At 47.3% G+C, this 23,143-nt stretch overlaps 1 protein-coding gene across 2 annotated transcripts in view; it reads left to right on the top strand.

Annotated features, from left to right (window-relative positions):
* The first annotated feature begins 1,476 nt into the window (after nt 1-1,476).
* The window catches only part of cstpp1 (centriolar satellite-associated tubulin polyglutamylase complex regulator 1), a 61,806-nt gene continuing 40,139 nt past the window's right edge, over nt 1,477-23,143 (top strand). Inside the window, exons 1-3 of one of the 2 annotated variants that reach the window (XM_064312966.1) lie at nt 1,484-1,817; nt 10,649-10,751; nt 22,978-23,108. In XM_064312966.1, the coding sequence (XP_064169036.1) occupies nt 1,775-1,817; nt 10,649-10,751; nt 22,978-23,108 (277 nt within the window). In that variant the 5' untranslated portion in view covers nt 1,484-1,774. Of the gene's footprint in view, nt 1,818-10,648; nt 10,752-22,977; nt 23,109-23,143 lie in introns of both variants that reach the window. The other variant, XM_064312967.1, reaches the window with a different exon arrangement.

Here is a 23,143-nt window from a genome sequence, read left to right as displayed (position 1 = left end):
ATCCATACACCCCCACACATTTTAATTGTCTATCTGAGACCACGTCTAAAACAAATAGACTAGCCCGATATTTTTGATGTCAGTGTCTTAAATGTGGTATAACAACGTCACACAGAAATAAGCTGCACATATTCTTTTTAAAAAAAGAAGAGTTCTTATAGCTCACCATTTAACGCTTTAAGGTGTAAGATAACAAATACGTCATTAGAATGTTTATGACTGAGCATTCTAATGCTGATGAAACAATCACTACTGGTCATTGACAGCAATGGAGTTCTCGGACACTGACTTGGAATTTTTTTAAAAGCATTTCAAAAAACCTACTCTTCAAGGGCTAATATTTGTTCAGATGTGATATCCCTATAAATGTCAAAAGTGGGATTCACAGGTGTATGAATGTAGGTGTTTTTAGGACAGGACAGCGAAATGAACAGCACTGTATCGTGGCAGACAGAAGGAAGGGGGCATTCACCACTCAGAGCACTAGCTGACATCGGGCCACTGAACCCATCAGGCTGATCAGGCACCAGCAGCCTGAGGTTTTTATACCCCAGAGTCTTGTTTAGCTCTATTTTCCTTCCATTTTCCCTCTTTCCTTTTCTGTCAGAGCATGGAAAATGGAACCTGCAAATTGGTTTCTGTGGCACAAAATCTGTCTGAGACAGAAGCTTGAATTTCTGACTGCTTTGTGTTGCTTCTGGGTTTCTGAGCACAAAATTCCCCACATTTTACAGGTGGCCTGGAAGTGTGGCACATCAAATCATAGTAGTTTAAAACACATCTTTGATGTTAAAAAAGTATTTTACAAAAGCATTGTACACATAAATAGTTGAATATTACAATGTATTTGAAGAAATTGAAATCAAAATTAAATACTTGTATTGATCATTAAAAGGCATTTGATTTCATATAAACATTTTAATATACTCACAACCACATTACAGAACCAGCACAAAACTGATTGGCCTTATTTCATGTTTTAATTACAACATCCAACATGCCTTATTAACCTTAAAAGTAAAGAAGGTTTCACTGCCAATTTTATTCTGTATTGGCAAATAAGCAGACCTTTATATGTGCAAATATTAATCAGCAGGCTTTTACACTTAGTCTCATATTAAGTATTGAAAAGGGATAAACAAAACACACTGCCTTTCATTGCCCACTAGCCAACGTTCTTGGACACAGTATTCAATCTAGGGATTCCAAAGGTATTTTGCGAATACTGCTAGCATACTTATAATACAGGTATTTCATCTCTCAAGATTTTTTAATTCTCCAGATATAGAGCACTTTTGGGATAGTGTATTTCCGAATACTTAAAAAGCAACAAAATAAATAGCATCTAAAGATAATTATTTAAATATTAATGTGCCGACCTAGGTCTTTCACATCATCCATACACCCCCACACATTTTAATTGTCTATCTGAGACCACGTCTAAAACAAATAGACTGGCCCGATATTTTTGATGTCAGTGTCTTAAATGTGGTATAACAATGTCACACAGAAATAAGCTGCACATATTCTTTTTTAAAAATTTGTACGGCACACAGGAACTCGTTAGTCGGACGATTGTTCAAGGGGAGTTGTTTAAATTGATACATCTAGCTTGAGATGGTTGTGCTGCTATGGAAACCAAAAGCCGCTGAAGACGTAGCTAGCGTTAGCTAACAGACGAGAGTCCAATGTATTAGCATTAGCTAGTTTTAAACAGATTTGTTTGCTTGTTAATTCATAAAACCATTGAATCATTTTTCTTGGTTAAATTAAAATGAACGCCGACCGCTTCACGTTAACAGTTGATGAATACCTGGGTAACGTTACATTTTCCCATCCATTCCTTTCTGGCAGGCGTACGTGCGGGAACACGAGAAAATCAAAGATAATATGCTAACGTCAGCCATATATTGTTTGTTTACAGTTCGCCTGTAGGCAGCTAGTGCAGGACATACAGTGTATATATGCAACCGCTGTAAATAGATGGTAGACTATGTTATTATTGCACACCTGCTAGCTAGATACCATGTTCATAAACGTCGCTTGCTAGCTAAACGTAGCTAGCTTGAGTCGGGGCTGCATACAGCTTATCAGAGGGTGTTAGCTAGTCTAGACTAGCTAGATAAACAAATTTAGAAAAATATGCAGATATTTCGTCATATCTTTCAAGGTGCCACGTTTAAATTTTTTTGCGCTTGCTTAGGAGATGTTGCATCTTAACTAGTGACAGATATTAGCTAGACCAGTACTACACATTTTCCGTCAGTAGCAAGGTCGCTAGACTACAGTTTTTTGCCTTTTCAGCTAAAGTTAGGGAGGTCAGTCCTACCGTTCAGTCCTTCACGAATAAGACACATTTATCTTGCTACCCAGCTCAGATAGCTACTGGCTTTATAGCTGGATTGAACATATACTATTAGACTAAATACACAACAGGAACAAAATAACATCTTCGGTAGCAGTCGTGAATAACAACAATAGTTCCTCAAGAATCGACATCTAGCTGAAAAGTGTAGAACGGTGATACATGTATAAAACTAATAAACCACATAAAACGTGTACAATGATCTAGCTACATGAAAACGGTTACCTTTGTGTATATAATTGCAAGCGGTATCACGGTAGGGCAACGTTCACTTGCATCAGGTCAGGGGTTGTTTCTATGCTGGTTTTCATTATAACCTGTCTATCACTTACATTAAGATTACTGAAAGCATGGGCTTAAATTCCATAAATCTGAGACAGATTTTTTTGACTGGTTTGGTCTGATACCAAGCAGGTGTAGCTTCAGTGACGAGTTGTCCACACATTGAGCTTTTAGGACTTCACTGGTTTCAGCTGTCGGTCCATCAGTGAAGCGATAACCTCGTTCAGAAGAAACCATTTGCCACGGCACACTGCAGAAAATTAAAGCATTAACGTTAGCTGATCTGATTAAAAGTCAATATAGTATATTCATTATATATCGCTTTCTGAGATAATGTGGAAAAAACCAATCCTCATTAAAGCTTCAATTTAAAATAAATTAACGGCTCTTTATACTTAAGGAATTGCAATCAATGTTGGACAAAACGTCAGCATACACAGGAGTTCCCCAGGACCAGGGATGGGAACCATTGCATTGGGCAATGCTAATGTTGCCATGCTCAAACTGTTGTGATTAGGCTACTCTGAGTCACTGAGGGCTAGGTGAAGTCTTGACCAGTGCATTTTAACTTGGTGCATTTTACTGCATAAGATGGTGAACAGTACATTGAGGGCTAGCTACATTATCACTTATTCATATGTTGTAGTATCAGAGTTTTTAGTAACACTGTTTGACTCATGTAATATGTTTCATTATACAATGGCTTACGGTATTTTTATTGAAGCTGTCAGAATTGTGGCAGTGAGATGTTCAGAGATTTGCATTTTAACATTTGTACAGGTCCCTTACTGCCACACTACACTGCCATGAAGTAACATCAAATGGAGCTATTTGAGGTCGCTTCATGGTCAGCTTCCTGTTAAAATGGCTGATTGTTTTTAAACAATATGCCATTTCTGCAGCTTTGGTAAGGCACAGCTACCAAAATGTTTGCCATGTTGTCAGAATAGCAGAGGAGGTGCCACGTTGCCATTTTCTAGTCAGAAATAAATCGATAGATCCTCTTTTTTGTAGTTTTTAGTGATAACGCGAGGCCCACTCCAGACCTTAAAAAAAGTCAGTTCTGAATGGTTTCCTCTAGAAAAAGGCCAAATGTTCAGATCTTTATTGCCTGATTCATGATTTGTGTTTTTGTAGATCCCCGCTGCCTTATCTGCTAAAGAAAGAGTGCTAATCGTTACACAGCCTGAAGAGAAATACCTAGTGCAGCTGTCAGCTCCACTGGTCGTATTTATTTGTTTCTGAAGCGATTACAGCCTTTGTGTCACTTGCCAGGCTTGTACCATTTATCTTTTTTGTGCCAATACATAAAATATAACATTTTAAGAATGAGTATAAACATTCACAATGTGCTGTGCATCAAATTATTTGCCCTTTAGTTATCAAGTGTTACATTTTTGGAGCTCACGATACTTAGCCCAGTTTCGTGAAACCAACATAACTGATATAACCGAACAAATCTTTTTTGGAAAACAGAAACCCTCTTTTGCGTGCCAGCAGGGCCCAACTCCTACTTTGAAATGTGGTTGCCCAGGTCACATTATGTGTGGTCCACCCCTGAGGACTGGCTTGGGCTTGGTTGTGCTCTTGATTACTGCACATGCATGCTGTGCAGGAGTTGGAAATGTTTTGAGATTGCATTTTTATTTTTACAAGCAAATAATTCAAAGTTTTTGGTTTGATATAGCCAGCTGATTTAAGTAATTGTCCATCGAATTAAATCTTTGGCAGACTTTCATGTTCTGAGCAGAATTGGCCTTAGTACCTCTGTTTTCAAGTGTGTTATAGGCTAAAAGTTTTCAATTCACTATACAGTTTGGCTCTGAATTATTCACATTTACAAAGCATTATCACAGTGTGCAGTGCACATAGCCATTCATTTGCTGATGTTTAAGCTCACCATTAATCATATAGTTAGGACTACATTTTCTTAGTGACCCCTTGGCCATGACTCATTCTGGAAATAGTTGAGGTAAATGTATATATTTCAGACAATTTAGGCTCTTTAGCAGAAATCAGTGAAGATTCTGAAGATTTTACAGTTAATACAAATTACCCTGATTTAGGCTACCACTTAATCATTTCCGAGTTGATCTACAAACTGGAGCAGATGATGCTGTTTATGGATCACAGCAACAGATAACGTTTAGTTCTATTTATAGAGGTCAACCAATGACATTGCACATACAGATATTGTCAACATGTTTCTGTGTGAATGGAACTGCCAGTCAGCCGTCCAGAAAGCTGACTTCATTACTGCCTTTGCCAAGACGAAGTCTCTTGACTTCCTGGCTCTCACGGAAACCTGGATCACTCCCGATAACACCGCCACCCCAGCTGCACTGTCTGCGGGATACTCCTTCTCGCACACCCCCAGGGCCTCTGGCCGAGGCGGGGGTACCGGTCTACTCATTTCCTTGTCCTGGAAGTTCTGTGTCCTCCCCAGTCCTAACCCTACTTTCTCCTCCTTTGAATTTCACGCGATCACTGTAACTCATCCCTCTACATTTCACGTTATTGTTCTGTACCGCCCTCCAGGTCCACTCGGCTCATTTCTAGACGAGCTGGACACTCTCCTGAGCTCCCTCCCCGAGGATGGCACTCCTGCTATTCTACTGGGAGACTTCAACCTCCCACCAGAAACCTCCCAACTGTCCAGGGTTGCCTCACTCCTCCAGTCTTTCGCCCTATCCCTGTCTCCTCCCCCCCACACACAAGGCTGGTAACCAACTAGACCTTGTATTCACCAGAGGCTGCTCCATTCCCCAACTTGCAGTGACTCCCCTCCATGTCTCAGACCACTTCTTTCTTTCTTTCTCCTCTCCTATTTACTCCCCTCAATTCATCCAATAGCTCACCCACAGTAACTTTCAGGAGAAATCTCCCTACTCTGTCACAATCCTCCCTCGTCTCCACTGCTCTGTCTACACTTCCCCTCCTGCGTCTTTCTCTAACCTGCCTGTTGACCTTGCCACCTCCACCCTCAACTCCTGCCTCTCTCAGTCCCTCGACTCACTTTGTCCTCTTGTCTCCAAACCAGCACGCCCCTCACCCCCTGCCCATGGCTGACTGAGTCACTACGCTCCAGCAGAACATCACTGCGGGCTGCAGAGAGAAAGTGGAGAAAATCCCGATCCTCTGATGACCTGACCGCATACCATACCCTGCTGGCGACTTTTACATCTGCCCTCACGTCTGCAAAAGCCTTTTTTCCAATCCAAGATCAGCGCATGTGTCTCTAATCCACGTAAACTATTCTCCACCTTCTCTTCCCTCCTCATTCCTCCTCCACCCCCACCTCCCTCTTCCCTCTCCGCAGATGACTTTCTGGCCGCCTTTGAAGGAAAGGTGGCTACAATCCGGAACTCCTTCACCCATCCAGTGAGCCCCCAACCCCCAGGACAACCCCACAGCCACACTGACCTCCTTTGAAATGCTGGAGGACTCTGATGTATTACAACTCATCACCTCTCATCGCGCAACCACCTGCCCACTTGACCCCATCCCATCAAAAGTTCTCCAATCTATCTCCAGCGAGCTCCTTCCTATCTGTCTTCCATTGTTAATTCCTCTCTCTCCTCTGGTCATGTTCCCTCTGTTTTTAAGACGGCTCGTGTTACCCCACTACTCAAAAAACCCACCTTAGACCCCTCCGATGTAACAAATTATCGACCCGTATCCCTTCTACCCTTTCTGTCCAAAACCCTCGAACGAGCAGTTCTTAAACAATTAACCTCTTTTCTCCATCAGAACAACCTGCTAGACCCTCACCAGTCTGGCTTCCGATCCGGGCACTCAACAGAGACTGCACTACTAGCTGTGACGGAGGCACTTGCCACTGCAAGAGCCTCACGCCTCTCCTCTGTCCTGATCCTTCTTGACCTGTCTGCAGCTTTTGACACGGTCAACCATAAAATACTCCTCTCCACCTTGGCTGGGATGGGAATTACCGGGACTGCCCTGTCCTGGTTCTCTTCCTATCTTGCAGATAGGACCTACCAGGTCACCTGGAAGGGGTCTGCCTCTGCCTCTCATCCACTTGTCACGGGAGTGCCGCAGGGATCTGTACTGGGTCCTCTGTTGTTCTCCTTATACACCAGATCTCTTGGTTCAGTCATTAGTTCACATGGTTTTTCCTATCATTGTTATGCAGATGACACACAACTCTACTTTTCTTTCCCCCCCTCAGCCACACAGATCAATGATAAGATCTCTTCCTGCCTGGCTGACATCTCCACTTGGATGGCCAGCCACCATCTGAAGCTCAACCTCAACAAAACTGAGCTGCTCTTCTTCCCGTACAAGACCTCCTTGCTTCGTGAACTCTCAATCACGGTTGATGGCACCACAGTGACTGCCTCTCACTCTGCAAAGAGCCTGGGGGTGGTCCTGGATGACCAGCTGGACCTCAAGGAGCACATCAAGGCAACATCACGGTCCTGCAGATTCCTCCTATACAACATCAGGAGGATTCGACCATACCTGACGACGCACTCCACCCAGCTGCTCGTCCAGGCTACGGTGACCTCTCGCCTTGATTATTGCAACTCTCTCCTTGCAAACCTGCCAGCTTGTGCCATACAGCCACTACAGATGATTCAGAATGCCGCTGCCCGACTCATCTACAACCTCCCCAAATTCTCCCACGTCACTCCCCTGCTGCGATCACTTCACTGGCTACCGGTCGCTGCCAGGATCCGATTCAAAGCCCTGACCCTTGCCTACACTGCCGCCAACAGGACAGCCCCTATCTACTTGCAGGACATGACTCAATTCTATGTGCCTGCTCGACCACTCCGCTCTGCGGCAGCAGGGCGTCTTGCAACCCTCCCACCCGCCCAAAGGGATCACAGAGCTTCTCCACCCTAGCTCCCCAGTGGTGGAACGAACTCCCCGTCCCTCTCCGAACCTCCCCTCACTATCCATCTTCCGCCGTGGCCTGAAGACTCATCTCTTCAGACTATACCTAGAATAACCACCACCACGCTGTGTATATATATATATATATTAAAAAAAAAAAAAAAAAAAAAAAAAACCCCTTTTTCCTGTCACTTGTTACATGTTGCCCCATCCCTGCACTTCTTGGTAAATTGTATTTGTCCTAATACTCTAGCTTATTCTTCTGCCTAGTTTGGCTTTGCAGATGTTAGACCAGGATAGTGTTCTTTGTTCTCGGCTAGAAATAGCTTTACAAAATAAGTAATTGTACCTTACTGAACCCGTGTTCAGCAGTTGTCTACGATCATGAAAATGCACTTTTTGTACGTCGCTTTGGATAAAAGCGTCTGCTAAATGAATGTAATGTAATGTAATGAATGTTCAGGTGTTGTTTCAAAAGGCTAATTTATAAGCTAAAAAACACCAAATTACTGTATGGTGGAACACTACTTTAACTTGATGATGGAACTCTTAACATCAAATTACTGTATGTTGGAACTCTTTAACATATCAAATTACTGTATGGAGGAACTCTACTTTAACTTGATGATGGAACTCTACTTTAACATATCAAATTACTGTATGGTGGAACTCTACTTTAACTTGATGATGGGACTCTACTTTAACATATTAAATTACTGTATGGTGGAACTATTGGTGGAACTTAATTACCTCAGATGTACATTTTGTTTGGGAACTTAAGTTGCAGTCCTTCATGTCTGAGGCTGATGTTAACTTGTAAGGCCGCAGAACCAGTTTACCAGTCATCCCAGAGAAAGTATGTTGGTTTCTCTGTACACATGTAGCAATGTAGAGATTTTTGAGACCCTGAGAGGCGATTTTAAAATCGCTCGCTGACACCCCTGTGAGAAGATGACTGATGTTGCTCAGTAAGTCCGGCCCGTCCCGAAAGTGACGTATCGCTTTCAAAGCCGGTGTCCGTGCTTTCATTCCCCTGGATCTCAGGTTTGTTTGCGTGCCCTCTCTCTGCCCCAGAGGGAGCGGATTAAGTTCTCTCGCTGGTTTTCAAAAGGTGAAGTCGTATGAAAGGCAGAGCCCCTACAGGCAGTTGGATCGTCTGCCAAAGATTTCATATCAGATTCTTTTTAAGGAGGCAGAGACCACAGAAGAAGTAGGGGAAACTCCAACGGAATGGGCGGTGACTCCATCATTAAACGATCCCCCAAGAAATTTGGAGATGACGTGAAATGGGAAACGCTCTGGCCCAAAGCTGCCCTTTCGAGAAAAAAAAAAGTTTGCTTTTGCCTTTTGGGGAATGAGAGCCATGTTATTACAGGGTATGAAGTCGGGGGGGGAACTGGGTGTTGGAGGCCTGGCCGCCTGCAGAGGCCAACAACTGTGATCCACGGAAGCTTCTGGAAATACCCCCTGTTGCTTATTTACCGTGGACAGCTTTCACACCATCTGCCAGACTGCACAATTGAAGAGTATCAAACACTTCGCCCTTGAGCTAAGCGAGGAAAGATTTATTGAAACGGTAGCTTCGCTCAAACCCAATCCTCACCCCATTGTTAGTGCATCTGCCCGCGACGGTTTTTCGAGCTCCCACATGACATAATGTTTTGACCCTTTTGAAAAAATCTTATTTGAGGGGCTTTCTTGTTTTCCTCCAGGTCACTCTAAAGGGTGCGGTTGTTGTGGGTGTCTTCCGCCTGCCGTTCGCCGTGTGTTTATCTCGTTAGTGACGGCTCGTCCCCCCCGATTGGGGACTTTACGTTGGCGTGCGTCGCTTGAGGCGCGCGGCCCTGTTCGAAACGGGTGCTCGGCGGATTTCTGTCTTCCCGCCGTGTGACCTGCTGCTCTCGCTCTCTTTTCTGTTAATACCTCTCTCGCAATGGTGACCCGTCTCCTTTACGTGGGCCTGCGACCATTCGCTTTGATGGAGGATGCACGCAGGTGCGGTCGGAACAATCGTCTCTGAACGCACCATTCGCGTTTTCCTTTCATCCAGTCTAAGGTGTCGTTAGCCTTCCCGCTTTGTTTTGCGAACTCTTCGAGATCGATAAACAAAGGTCTGTGTTTAGAAATTGTAATCAAAGGGCTCTTTTGATTTTCGATGGTTGGCCTGGAATAGTTTGTTTACCGGGCAATGAGAGACCAGGAAAGCATTTACTCTTATGGAACATTTTAATGTTATTTTTGTCAAGTCCCAAAGTGTGTATTTCATGGCTAAAAGTACCACCTGGTTCTCTCATCAAGGATTTATTTTTGGGGTTCATAGAATCAAGCGCATGACCATTTGCTTAATGAAATCGGACGGGAACATTACACTTCATGATACAGAAAGGAGGATAAATTGAGACTCCACGAGCTACCCAGGTCTGGAAAGACCATCGTATTATGGTGCCTTACATCAGATAAACCAGCGGGCCTCTTCCGTCCTCCTCTCTCATCGGTGAAATAACAAACCAGCCTGTCATTTTAAAAGTGAGTCTGTAAACTACTCCTAGCATAATACTAAACACATTTCCAAAGTGAAAGTTAAACCAGCTCTTCCTTTCATGTGTGTCATCACCGTGGCACGTTGCAAACTGCCGTTTCTTCACACTGCTGAAACATATCTGTGAAGCAGACTGTGGAAGTCTCTTGACTCGGGAAGGCTGTGATGTTTTACCTCGGCCCACCGTAAAAAAGGCTGTTTTCGGTACGAGCCGGCTGAGAAAGTGTGTCCTCAGGGGGACGCCGGTGTATTTGCGTTTTAAGTCGTTTCGACTCTTAGCTTTCCATCTTTGTAAAAACCAGTTTTCATCCCGTAGCTCTGAGCACTAAGTAACGTCGACAGCCTTTTCCCTCTGGAAAGGTGTAATTCTGGTATGACGTGTCGTTATTTTTGGCGGATTGAATGAAAGGGCCTTCGGTACCAGAAAGATGTTAGAACTGAAGTCCATGTCCATCTCACCAGCCTGGATAAGCCGCGGAGACACGGTGGCTGAAAATGGCGGCAAATTTCTGTCTTTCACCTCACCTGTGGTCGTCTCCTTGATTCCTTGACGTTATTTTGACATCACTGATCCCCTCCTCTTTACTGCTTCCCCCCACCAGCCGAGAAGAACGTGCTGTTCTACCTGGAAGATGCAGTCCACCAGCTGCTGGACCACAAGGAGGAGTATGTCCAGTTCGGGATCGTTCGATACTTTGCCGAGTAGTAAGTTGGTTGCTTTCTTCGTAATGCAGCATGCTCAGACGTGACTAGCTGAACTGATCAACAGGACCTGATTAACGTGTTAAAAGCATTGATTACCAGGTACAATGAAAAGGTTTCTCTGCTATTCCTGAAAGCCGAGACCTGGCCTTTGATCAGGATCTCTCTGCCAAGTGGAGTCGTAGCCTCAACATCCTTTCAACTTTTTTTGTTTGTTTTTTTTTTCTATTTTTTTTCTTTTCTTCTCCACGTGATTCTGTCGAGACCTGCATGCACCCGCATCGTTTGATTCCGGGGCGTCAGTCATCCCAAAGCCCCAAAGCTGAGCCGGAGTATCGAGTCAGATATCGGCGACCAAAATCGTTTTCCCGTGCGCCTGAAGTGCTGCCTGTCCCGCGTAGCCGTTTCCGTATCTCACGCCACTTGGATAGCTTACGCTAAGCTAACCAACACACCTGCAAGTGGTGAATGACACACCCGTTAGCCGCGAAGGCTTTAAGCAGCCCGCGCTCAGATCCCCTCAGCTTCGGACGTAATCTCCGTCCGCGCGCTGGGTCTTAATTCCGCCTCTCAGCCTGGAATGGGGAACGCGCTGCATTTTTCACCGAGAGAAAAACTAAAATGACCCGAGAGGCGTATCACCCCCTTGCCCTTTTTCGAGAAATAAAAGACAGGAATGCATAGTCGTGCCTTTGCCGCGGATTCCCACACAACCCGCGGGTTTCGATTAAAGCTTTCGACCAAAAGGTTGTCGATGTTCTGAAGGGTAGGGCTTTCTACGGTCGGTGAACTTTAAAACCAGAAGGCCACAGCATTATGCTGAATTACAATGTCTGGAAGAGGAAATTAAAATTAACGGTCCTTTTCAAAACAGCCTGCTCCAATTACCGACTCTCCCCGACATTACACATCGCCAGGACAGGGTCGCACCCAAATAAGTCTAGTTCCAGAGTTTCATTGTGCAAGGGGAACCAGCTTTGACTTGCAGCCACCGAAACTGTACCACACACTTACACAGGAAAATGTCCAGTGTTAATTCAACTCTAATAGAATACATATGAGTTCAGTAGAAGTGATGTGTACTGTGAACGAATTGATTTAACACTGGATATTTTATTGTGTACACCATCTACAAAACTGAGGATGTGAGGAATTTGGCTCTAAATCCGGTGCTTGCTGCTTTCACAGCGAATCAGAGATAGATGGAGGTGGAGGACCGTCAGTGTAGGCTACTGTTGGTCGGTGTGTTTAAGAGCGGTTTTTATGCACGCCATTTAGGATTCAGCTGGTCACCCGCTTGCAGCGCGGAACGCAATTACAGGAGAAAATGTGTGACGAGAGGAAGAGATGAGCTTCAGGTGAGATCCTCCAGCAAATCCATCAACAGGAAAACGCCCTGTAGTTTGACTAATGCCGGTGCTCTGCTTTAAAAGTACAGATATCCATGTCAGATAAAACGGGCATTTGAACGTTTGCTCAAATACTGCGGATTTTCTTTTTTGTAGGCCTGTGTGGTGTGGGGATGGCTAGTTTAAGCAGCCACACCTGCCCTGGGTCAAGCTAATTAGACCTGGCCAATTGGATAATTGGTTAAGAATGAGAATTGGCCAGGCTAATTGGACCCAGGAACAGGAGTGGCTGCACCTGTGCATAGTGAGGTAATCAGTGCGCACAGGTTAAATCTGCCATCCCCACCCACACAAGGAGCACTCATGACAGTGTTTTACATCTGCTCCTTGGCGGTAACATCTTGCCAAACCCTTGTAAATAAATCTTGACTGCTTGAACATCATCTCCCTGTGTCTCTGTGCTGGAGGGCCCCTAGGAAAGCCACTTCGGTGGCCTGTGGCAGGAGTGTTTGCCACAGCCTGCTATTCAGGGATTAAGTAATTATTCAGGGAGACTTTGGCCATCCTCCAACACAAACTTGGACTTTGGACCTCGGCTCCTTGACTGTGAACTCCCCTAGCAATTTTAACAGCCTTAACAACCGATTCGGTGCAAGTAGTGCACTTCGACCCCTGAACTTTGTATTTGCGTTTACATTGTAAGTTGCTCTACGAGTGAGCATCTACCAAGTGGCAGTAAAGACTAATTACTTTTTACAAGGGAAATTTGTTATTTCCCGCTAATTAGGCTACTGGTCTTGCAGTTTCCAGCATATGGCATTGGTTTTTGTTGGATTATAAGGTGGCCTACAGCAACAGCATCACACTGGCCCAAGCCTTAATTTGGCTGAAATTCCTCCATTCTTTTCAGGCGGATAGGAGATGGAAAGATTCTTACGAGGCACTCTTGCATGCTGCGGTTCAGTTCTGCGTCACGTACGTTGACGGTGGGAGATGTTCAGCCTTTAACCGACGCGAAACCAAACTGAATGCCTCACACCGAGGCGATGTCTCACAAGCTGATTGGTTAGAATTTTAGCATTATATGTGAAAACAGTAATTACACCTGTAAATGGTAAATGGACTGCATTTATATAGCCCTTTTATCCAAAGCGCTTCACAATTGATGCCTCTCATTCGCCAGAGCAGTTAGGGGTTAGGTGTCTTGCTCAAGGACACTTCAACATGCCCAGGGCGGGGTTTTTGAACCGGCAACCCTCCGATTGCCAGACAATCGGTCTTACCTCCTGAACTATGTCGCCCCTCGTATGCAACAAGGTTGGCCAGATCCGGTCTCGAGCAGCCCTTGGTTTTTTGTTTTTTTTGGTTTTTGGTTTTTGTTCCCTTCAGTTCACCAGTTACTCGATTGGATCAGTGATCAGGCCTAATTGGACCGAACTTGATTAGGCCAAAGCTTGAGTGAGTCATGCGGAAAAAACTGTGTACTCTATGGCCAGGCTTGCACTGCCGCTAACCTGCTGCCACAGCTGTTTTGGTTTGGGTGTTTTCACTGAAAGCCTCACTAAGGCAGACACACTCACGCTAAGGTATATATTTTTTATTCATTAGGTTAAGTAGATGTTTCTTTCACAATGTGGAAAGGTGAAATTGTGGGCTATGGGTAATGCAAAGTTGTTGCTTCCTTTTGTTGGAGAAATCATATTGGAGAAAAAAAAAGTTACATCAAACATGTATATTACCTAAATATTTCTCAAATAATAATATTAATATATTGTGAGACCTAGCATAAAAAGATTAAGTACAAGTTTTTTTTAAGTGTTTTGAAAGACAAATACATGTTTCAGTGAAAATAGTCTCAAAAAATATCATTTATTTTTATTGTATGATCCTTGTACTGTAGTTTTCAGCAGAGTAGAGCATATGGTTCTTGAGATTGAGACTAGAGACTCATGTCCACTACAGGGGACAAAATGAATTGCCAGGGTTCGGGAGGATGTAAGCGTAAGCGCCGTGTGAGTTGTGGAGTAGAGGTGCCGAGGTGCCGGGAGAGCAGCCGTTTGTGTGAGCAGCAGTCCCGCCGCTCTCCCGCTGCTCTCAGCGCCGGCCCTGTGCCACAGCGAGCGTTCACTTACGTTTGCGTTTGGGGACTTGGGGGGGGCGGTTTTCGCGGCGTTACGCTCGTCGTCGGGGGAATCAGAACTGCAGAACCCACAGATTAGAATATCACTTGGATGAAGAGCTTTGGACACAGCTGTAATTTCACCTTTTCCCCAGTCTCTGTTCGAGTGTCAGACTTGCCTCAAAAAAACCTCAAACAAACGTAACAGTTTCTCTGAGGATTTTACAAGGGCAACTTTTAAATATTGTTTCTGATGGGATTGGTTGTTTAGGCCTAGTTGTCAGCTTCTTGTAGGCTAGGGAAGATAGCCTACAGGTAAAAAGGCTCGGTTGATTTCAATGCAGCTCAGCTTCAAATAAATCCTCCAAACTAAAGCGGTGGTGTAATAAACTAGTCCAGTCGGTGGTGGCGGTCCAAGACACTTCGAGGATTCAGATTCGTTGCTTCCACAGTTCCGCAAGGATCCTATGCGATGCTTTGAGCCTATTTTGTATTTTTTCTCTTTCGACCAGGATTAAAATGGCCTCGTACTTTAGATGAGGCTCACCCAACTGCAATTCACAAACATTTATTATTTTATTTTATTACTCATTTTTGTTATTTTACAGGTATAGTTCTAAAAGGTTCTCTTCAGTCGGAAGTTCACTCAGTCAGCTCCCTGCAAATTGTACCCAAACTGAACTGGGCCCGAACCCTGTCTTGGTATTAGTTAGAGGAGGGTAGCAAATGGCTACGCTTACTTCATACTCCTAAATCCTAAACTCCTAAAGATGGAAACATTGAGTCGGTCTGATTGCAGCGTAAACACACGTGCAGAAACCGTGTGTAAAATCTCACAGTCCCGCACGTGTTGCTCACCTGTTTGCTGTTACCGGTCGGAGAATAACACAGGCAAAACGAGTCAAAAGGTCAGAACCTGCAAACATTTCCACGGGACCAGGTGGAGAATGTTTTTGGTAGTTATTCCCCTTCTACCCCCCTCCTCCTCCCTTCTCGTTTGAAAAACGTCGCCAGAACTAAAACGGTCGACCATGTGGTTGAAATCGGTAACGGCATCCCTTCGTGCCCTAATGCCTCTCTTCAGAGAGGGTTTTACGGCTTTGTGTCGCATTGTGATAAAATCCGCCTGCTGAGCTTTCAAAACTTGTTCTGGGGCCTGGCTCCACGTTAGAGGAGCTCCGGACCTCTGAGGCCAGGGGACAGGGGGTCCTGTGGTCCAGACACTTGCTCCGGCCGGAAGAGAATCCGGGGCTAAAAATCATTTTTTTCACGCTAAATAATATATATATATTTGTTATCAGGAAATGGAACCGCAGCATGAAATGAGGCCCCCTGGGAGCTGACGCGGTGAAAATGTTTTCCTGGTATCAGTCGCCAGCACAACGTCCTGCTGGGTTTACTTGCACCTGTTTGCCATATTGAAACCCCCAACATGTATGAGTGTGATTTTTCAAATGGGACAATCCGAGAGATACTTAATGTCTAAGTCCTCCTGGGCATTTTTAACTTTTTGAAGAGTAGGTTTTTTGCAATGTTTTTCATGGGTGTTCTAGAACTCCATTGCTTTCGGTTACCAGTAGTGATCAGCACTGGAATGTTCAGTTAAGGGCATTCTAATCGCATATTTGTGGTCTTACACTTGAAAGGGTTAATTGGGTATTTTGAAACAGTGTCAGCGATGATGTGGGAGTGCAGAACTGGGACTAGTAAAATGTTGACTAGAAGGTTGCAGGTTTGAATCCCAGATGGGACACAGCTGCCATCGCCTTGACCCAGGATTATTTTTATACACAAATGGAGAAATGGATGTAGAGAAAGCAGGCTACTATGTATGCTTACGGACGGGAGCATCTGCCCAGCAGGTTATACATAACGCAGCTGCTGTATGTAATGTAATCGCGCGTGGCAGCTATGTTTGTTTAACTTGGTAGGCCGGCTCTCGTTCTCCATTTCCCAATCGCTCGTCAGTTACCACCCCCCTCGGCGCAGTGCGATGCTTACAGATGCGCCGTGACTCCCTGGGCAATCAGGCTGTGTTTACGAAAGACCCCGTCGATCTGAGTAACGGCCAGGGTGCGTTTTAATGCCGCGCTGCAGCCGAAGGAGGAAACAGAGACGGCCCCGAGGGGGGCGTGGCTTCAGGAGACGCAGCGGAACGTGGGCGGGGCTTTAGGTGACGCAGCAGAATGTGGGCAGGGCCGAGGCCCTGAGGGGGGCGTAGCTTCAGAAGACGCAGCGGAACGTGGGCGGGGCTTTAGGTGATGCGGGCAGAATGTGGGCAGGGCCGAGGCCCTGAGGGGGCGTGGTTTCATGGAGACGCAGCGGAACGTGGACAGGGCTTTAGGTGACGCAGCAGAATGTGGGCAGGGCCTCTGGCCTGAGGGGGTGTGGTTTCATGGCGACGCAGCGGAACGTGGGCGGGGCTTTAGGTGACGCAGCAGAATGTGGGCAGGGCCGAGGCCCTGAGGGGGCGTGGTTTCATGGAGACGCAGCCTAACGTGGGCGGGGCTTTAGGTGACGCAGCAGAATGTGGGCAGGGCCGAGGCCCTGAGGGGGGCGTGGTTTCACGGAGACGCAGCGGAATGTGGGCGGGGCTTTAGGTGACGCAGCAGAATGTGGGCAGGGCCGAGGCCCTGGGGGGGCGTGGTTTCATGGAGACTCAGCGGAACGTGGGCGGGGCTTTAGGTGACGCAGCAGAATGTGGGCAGGGCCGAGGCCCTGAGGGGGCGTGGTTTCATGGAGACTCAGCGGAATGTGGGCGGGGCTTTAGGTGACGCAGCAGAATGTGGGCAGGGCCGAGGCCCTGAGGGGGCGTGGTTGCATGGAGATGCAGCGGAATGCGGGCAAAGCATTTGTGGCCCCCACCGTCACGGAATCTGTCGTTACTGTCGATGCATGGAGGAGAGTATACTAGCTCACCTGGCCTGACAATTTCTGACAGAACACGCTGGTGGTTGAATAACGGATCAGGACAATACAACCTTGCCGTCCCACAAACAATTTCTTATACTGACTTTCATTGTGAAGTTACTTCTATTAGATGCCCACCCAACCCCAAATATTTAAAGCAAACAATTATGTTCAGAAAAAGGAACCCAAGAATAGCACTCCCTCCTCACAACAAGAAAGTACAAAGTTTGAATCCCAACTGAGGGCCTTTCTGTGTGGAGCATGTTCTATTCGCATCTGTGTGGGTTTCTTCCGGGTACTCTGGTTTCCTCCCACAGTCCAAAGACATGCAGGTTAGGCTAATTAGAGACTCTACATTGCCCATAGGTATGAGGGTGTGAATGAAAGGCGTGTGTGCCCTGTTATGGACTGGTGACCTGTCCAGGGTGTATTCCTGCCTCTCGCCTAATGCATGCTGGGATGGGCTCCAGCCTCCCCTCCCCATGACCTTGACCAGGAATAAGCGGGTATAGATAATGGATGGATGGCAAGGAACCCGTTTATCTGCAATAGTGATCAAAAGTGATCTGCAGCGTTTGTTCCTGGCTGGACACTTTGAGAAATTATTAGGATTTTCAAATTAAAGCAATGAATCACCATAAAATCACCATTGATTGTTTTGTTATGAATGATCTCAATTCATTGTTGTGGCCCTAGATTAAATTCTGTTTAAAGTCGGAATCACTCATTGGTAGAAAGTGCCACAAGCCTGCATTTGTGTAAGTGAAATTCTGGATACACTGTAGTGAGTTGTAATTCAGTGCAGTTCTTCATTATAATCCCCATGGGGCAATTTGGTTGCAGTACAAAACCATGAAAGAGAACATACACACAGAGAAGACAAAGACAATAAAAATAAAAGATTAAAAAAATATAAAGAATAAAATAAATAAGAATAAAAACATTTCTGCTGAGAGGGGAAAAAAACACTATATAAGTTCCCCAAAGCCTTAAAGATCTCTGTTAATTCATTTGAATGCAGTTGGAATAGGAGTGTTTGTGTCGATTACGTGTACGAGAGCGAGAGGTTATGAACAGAACGCTGGTGATCAGACACAAGGCACCAGCCTTCATCTCACGTTACGCTGCTTACGGCGTTCGTTTCGCTAGCGTCTCGCGTTGCCGTTAGCCTCGGGCTAGTTTAAAAAAAAAAAAAAAAAATTTAGCTGAACTGGATGGAGCTGTAACCTCGCCTCGGCTAATTCGCCCGTCTCTTTACGGGACCCCCCCAGTCAGCGCGTGACACCGGGAGCCTCGTCGAGAGCGAAGAGCGAATTCCTTGGCACAGTGACGCCGGGCGTCTTTGTCCGTATCGCGCGGATGCCCTGAAAGGCTTTTTTCGTCTGGGGCAGGTGGGACAGGGAACCCCTGGGGGCCGGTCCTGATAAGGCCCTCATTCGGAAGGTTAGGTTACCGTGCGCTGCCGGACACGTGTTGGATCGACACGTTGACAGAGGGTGTTCCTTGGGTGGAGGGTTGTGATGGGGCTGGGAGGGGGGGGGCGACATTTTTATTCCGGTCTGCCCGACCGAACGCAAGAAGGAGGGGAACACAAACAGGAATAATTTGAACACGCAAGCTTGGAACAGAAGTCGGCTGCGTTGCTCGGATTGGAGTCGAGCGGGGGTTGGGTCGGACCCTGCTGGAGGCTCTCGGGAGAGAGGGGGCTGGGCTTTAAATGTACGGGAGGCCTCGGTCGCGCACGCCCCTATCCGGCCGCGTCGGCGTATTTCCGGGTCCGTGCCCGTCCGCGGAAGACCACCATCGCGCGGGCGAACGCCGAGACGCCGGTCGCTCTGTCCGAACGACGGCCAGACCGTTCCGCTGCGAAAAAGCTATGGGGTTTTATTCATTTATTTATTTAACGTTTGAAACGCCAGACTGGGCAAACGCATGCCGAAGGGCGGTGGTTTTGAAACCGGACCCTTCTCTGTTTGGCGTAATTAAGTTTCGGATCTGTTGCTCGCGTAGACAGAAATTTTGAGAGGTGTGGAGAAAAACCGAAACCAAAAACAAACACAGCGCTACATTCTGTGGCGCAGAATATTCAGCCTGTTAGCCGATTCCTCCGGGATCAAAGCTGCCATGATGCAGCCTGTGGTTGGTTTTTCCAACCAATCGCGTTCCCATTGACCAGAAGAATCCTGGTTCAGAGAGTAAAAGTCCGTCTCGGTAATTCGTTCCAGTCACCTGGATCTGTGAGCTAACAGTGCAATTCTTCAGTCAGGTAGAACTAATTAGTGAAATCGGGCTGGGCTGAGTTCATGTGGGTGGAAGAAAGACACGGTTTTTCGCCCTTATTCTTCTGCCTAGTTGGCTTTGCGGAGGTTAGGTCAGAATAGTGTTCACTGTGTGAACTGTGTTCTTGGCTAGAAATAGCTGTACAAAATAAGTATTGTACCTTACTGAACCTGTTGTCTATGACCATGAAATGCACTTTTTGTACGTCGCTTTGGATAAAAGCGTCTGCCAAGTAAATGTAATGTAATGTAATGTAATGGCAGGACTTTCACTTTCTGTCCCCTGGACTCTCCGCCACTCGCGGCCTTCTCCGGCGTAAACCGAACCGGGTCGCTGGCCGCGGACGCGCGCGACGCCGCGCTCGGCGCCTGTGTGTTAAGACGGCCGCGTCGCTAAGGAACCGAACCCGTAAAATCGTGTTTTTGGGGCGGCAGGCTGCCGAGTTAACGACTGCGTTTGCGCGGCGAAAGCGGCCCCTCGATCGCCCGGCCGGCTCGCGAGGCGTGATGTTACGGAGCGATTAAAAGGAGCTTTATGGACTTTTCCGGAAGGAAACGACCCCCCGAATGTCATAAAAACCGTCCGGCACTTTGGACAAGGCCTGTAAATCTGGCATCCTGAAGGGGGACTGCACTTCCAGCTCGAACGGCCAATGCAAAATGCAAAGCACTGCACCCTCTCAGCCGATTGGCGGTTAGTATCCGTTCCATCAGACACACACGTTGTCCTCTAACTCACTACCCCACCCCCCCCTTCCCCCGATTCGCAAAGAGTTCTGACAGCACCCCGACCATCCCCACTCCCAACCCCCCCGGCTTCATGATCAAGCTCCAAGCCACCCTATGTTGCCTTTGTGCTAATGTGCACGGTGTTGACAAATTGTAAATCTGGCAACCCTACACCAAGGTGAGACGGGGTAATGGTGCGTTTCAGCAACGGCACGAGAGAAAGGCACAAAGCAGAGCTCCGGTCGACACTACCCGCAATATCTGGCTGTGAACCAGCATCCCCGACCCACGATGTGCTGTCTCCAGCTCCAGGCTGAATCATTGCACAAGCTTCCTTTTTTTTTGGAGGGGGGGGGTTGGGGGTGAGGGATTCTTTCCTGTTGAAGGGGGATAATTGCTTCCATCAGCTCCTGCACTCTCTGTCATTGGCCTGTGTTCAATCAGAATTTGTCCTTGAGGTGCAAGTGAACACATCGGCAACACTTTCTTCACAAGCCCAGCTTTGTGAGTTGGCAAACTGTGAAGAAAAAAAATTAAATTTTTTGCCAAACTCAGTGAGAAATGTTGCTTGAGTTCCAGCCAATTTTTTCGGAAATTTGGGGAGGTGGTGTTAAAGAGCACTGAAGGCCACAGTGTTAAGCATGTCTGCTGTCAGGGCCTGTCGTGATTGGACGTTGGCGTTTTGGAGGCGGGCTGCCCTCAGATTTGGGGTGTCCCATGGTCACGAAAGGCAAAGGGACACGTAGGAGGAAAGACAGAACAGGTCTCTGGGCTTAAAGCAGAACAGGCCTGGAGTATGAATTATTAAAAGGCCCCCCTTCCCCAGGCTCTGCTTCCTGCAGGAAAGGCGAAGAGGTGATATTTACCTGTTCACACGGAAATGGCCACAGCCCGTCCTTCGGGTTGTTTGCTCAAAGCGTGAGCTGCCGGGGGGGTTAAACTCAAAGTAATGGGGTCAGATTGGACTCCGTGTCCTTTCGACCGTCTTTTGGGAGGGAACGCTGTGCCCCGCGGCGTGGGGACGCGCGGCACCGTAAATGGCGGTAAAGCACGTCACCGAACAGGACCCCTCCTCTGCTGGTCGCAACAGAAGGGCCGTCTGAGTAGTGTAGAGGTGTAAGCACTCGCCCACCACCACAGAGACCCGGGTTCAATCCCCGGCAGCGGTACTTCCGGCTTGGTCAGACGTTCCTACGAGGTGTGTGAGAAGCCGGTGAGGGTATGAGTGAGGGTATGAGTCCTGATCGTTGCATTAGCGACTCCTAGTGGTTGGTCGGGGCGCCTGTCCAGCGGGGAGGGGGTCCGGGGGAGATATCGTGAACCTCCACCACCTGGATTGCTAGGTCGCGGACTCCACATGTATCGAGAGGATGTGCACTACACCCTAACCCAGACCGACAGAGCACCGACCAGGACTGTAGCTGGTCCACACGGGGAATCGGGATAACGACTAAATTAGGGAGAAAATGGGGGGGGAAATGGCAACAAAAAAAAAAAAACCTGCGACAGAAGGCACAAGTAATCATCCCCCTGCTGTCTAAATAATGCTGTGCCTGTAAGCGCTGTGATGTCTGGATCATTCAGCGAGGCAAATACACACACACCACACACACGCACTACACACACATAGGCACCACACACACACATGCAAAACCAAATACCACGCACGCCTCTTTTTAATGCCGTCAAATATTGTCAAACGCTTGACAAGAAGAGAACCATTGGCGTACGCGCTACGCGGGCAGAGACTGGCAGACGGGACGGGAGAAGCAAATAAATGGAGCAGCAGTCAGGAGTAAATGCGTGCCATTAGAAGGTTAGCGCTGACGCGGTTCGCCCCCCCCACCCCCCCCGTTCCACACAGACTCCGCCGGCAAGAATAACTACCAGGTATAAAACCGCCGAGCGCCGCGATGGCCCCCCCCCACCCCCACCCCCGCGCTCGTTTTCGGGGGGCCTATTAGCGGCCACTTAGGCGGCGAGCCGTGAATGCGCCCGTCCCCGCCGCCGCGCGTCTCTTTAAGAAGCCTCTCTCTCCCCCCGATTGCCGGGTGCGAGCGGACAATTTCGCGGTAATGGGTCCCCCCGCCGGTTTTTCTCCCCCGAAGGTTCTGAAAAGGGGACAATCAGGGAAACGGGGGGGGGCCCGCTCTGAATGCGGTATTGATTGCGGAGCGCGGACGCCGCGCGTTTCCCCCTTCCCCCCTGGGGAGAAGAGCCCTTCAGAAATTCAATGCGCTCGGCGAGCCCCCCTGCCGCCGTTCGGGGAAAATAAGCCGGCCTGAGAGATTGCGAGGGCCTCCCAAAAACGCGATTTTTCGCGACGGTGGTTGATTTTGAACCGTCCGTCGCTTCCCCGTTTTGTAAACAAGCACGGGGAAATTTGACGGCGAAGCAACTCGCGTAAAACCGAGTTGTTTGCGATAATTGACTCGAGGGAAACTTGCGACGAATCGCTGGCGGAAAAAGATTTATTTTGTTCGCGTGGAGGGAGACCTGGGAGGGTCAACTGCCGCGTGCTTGGCTGTGAGTTTAAATCTGAAGACCGCAGAGCTGCATTAAAACTGAAACCGCTATCAGAATCTGTGAAATGAAGATGAGCTGTTCCAGTTGTAATGCAGTTTTTTGGTCTGGGTGTTCTGAGTAGGTTTTTTTTGGAATGTTTTTTCAACAGTCTTAAGTTAGTGTTATAGAACTCCGTTGTATAGTTAAGAACATTCTGATCGCATATTTGCGATCTGACACCTTGAAGGTTTAAATATGAGGTTTAAAACTGCAGCTGGTTCTGGATGTGCGTTTATGAAGGACGCGACGCGACGCCATTTTCCGCTGTCTTTGGGCAGCTTCGGCAGCGTGAGGAGCGGGAACCACGTCCTGTTCAGGGAGTTCGCCTACGTCAAGGCCACGCCCCACAACAGGGCCTCCTTCGTCCGCGTCTTCTGGAGGAGCTTCAGGCAGATCGGCAAGAACGGAGGTGAGTGTGAGTGTGTGTGTGTACGTACGTTTTTA

Source organism: Anguilla rostrata, chromosome 16, assembly GCF_018555375.3.
Source record: "Anguilla rostrata isolate EN2019 chromosome 16, ASM1855537v3, whole genome shotgun sequence".
Taxonomy (NCBI): Eukaryota; Metazoa; Chordata; class Actinopteri; order Anguilliformes; family Anguillidae; genus Anguilla; species Anguilla rostrata.
Note: the sequence above shows the minus strand (reverse complement) of the source record. Positions and strands in the feature narration are given on the sequence as shown.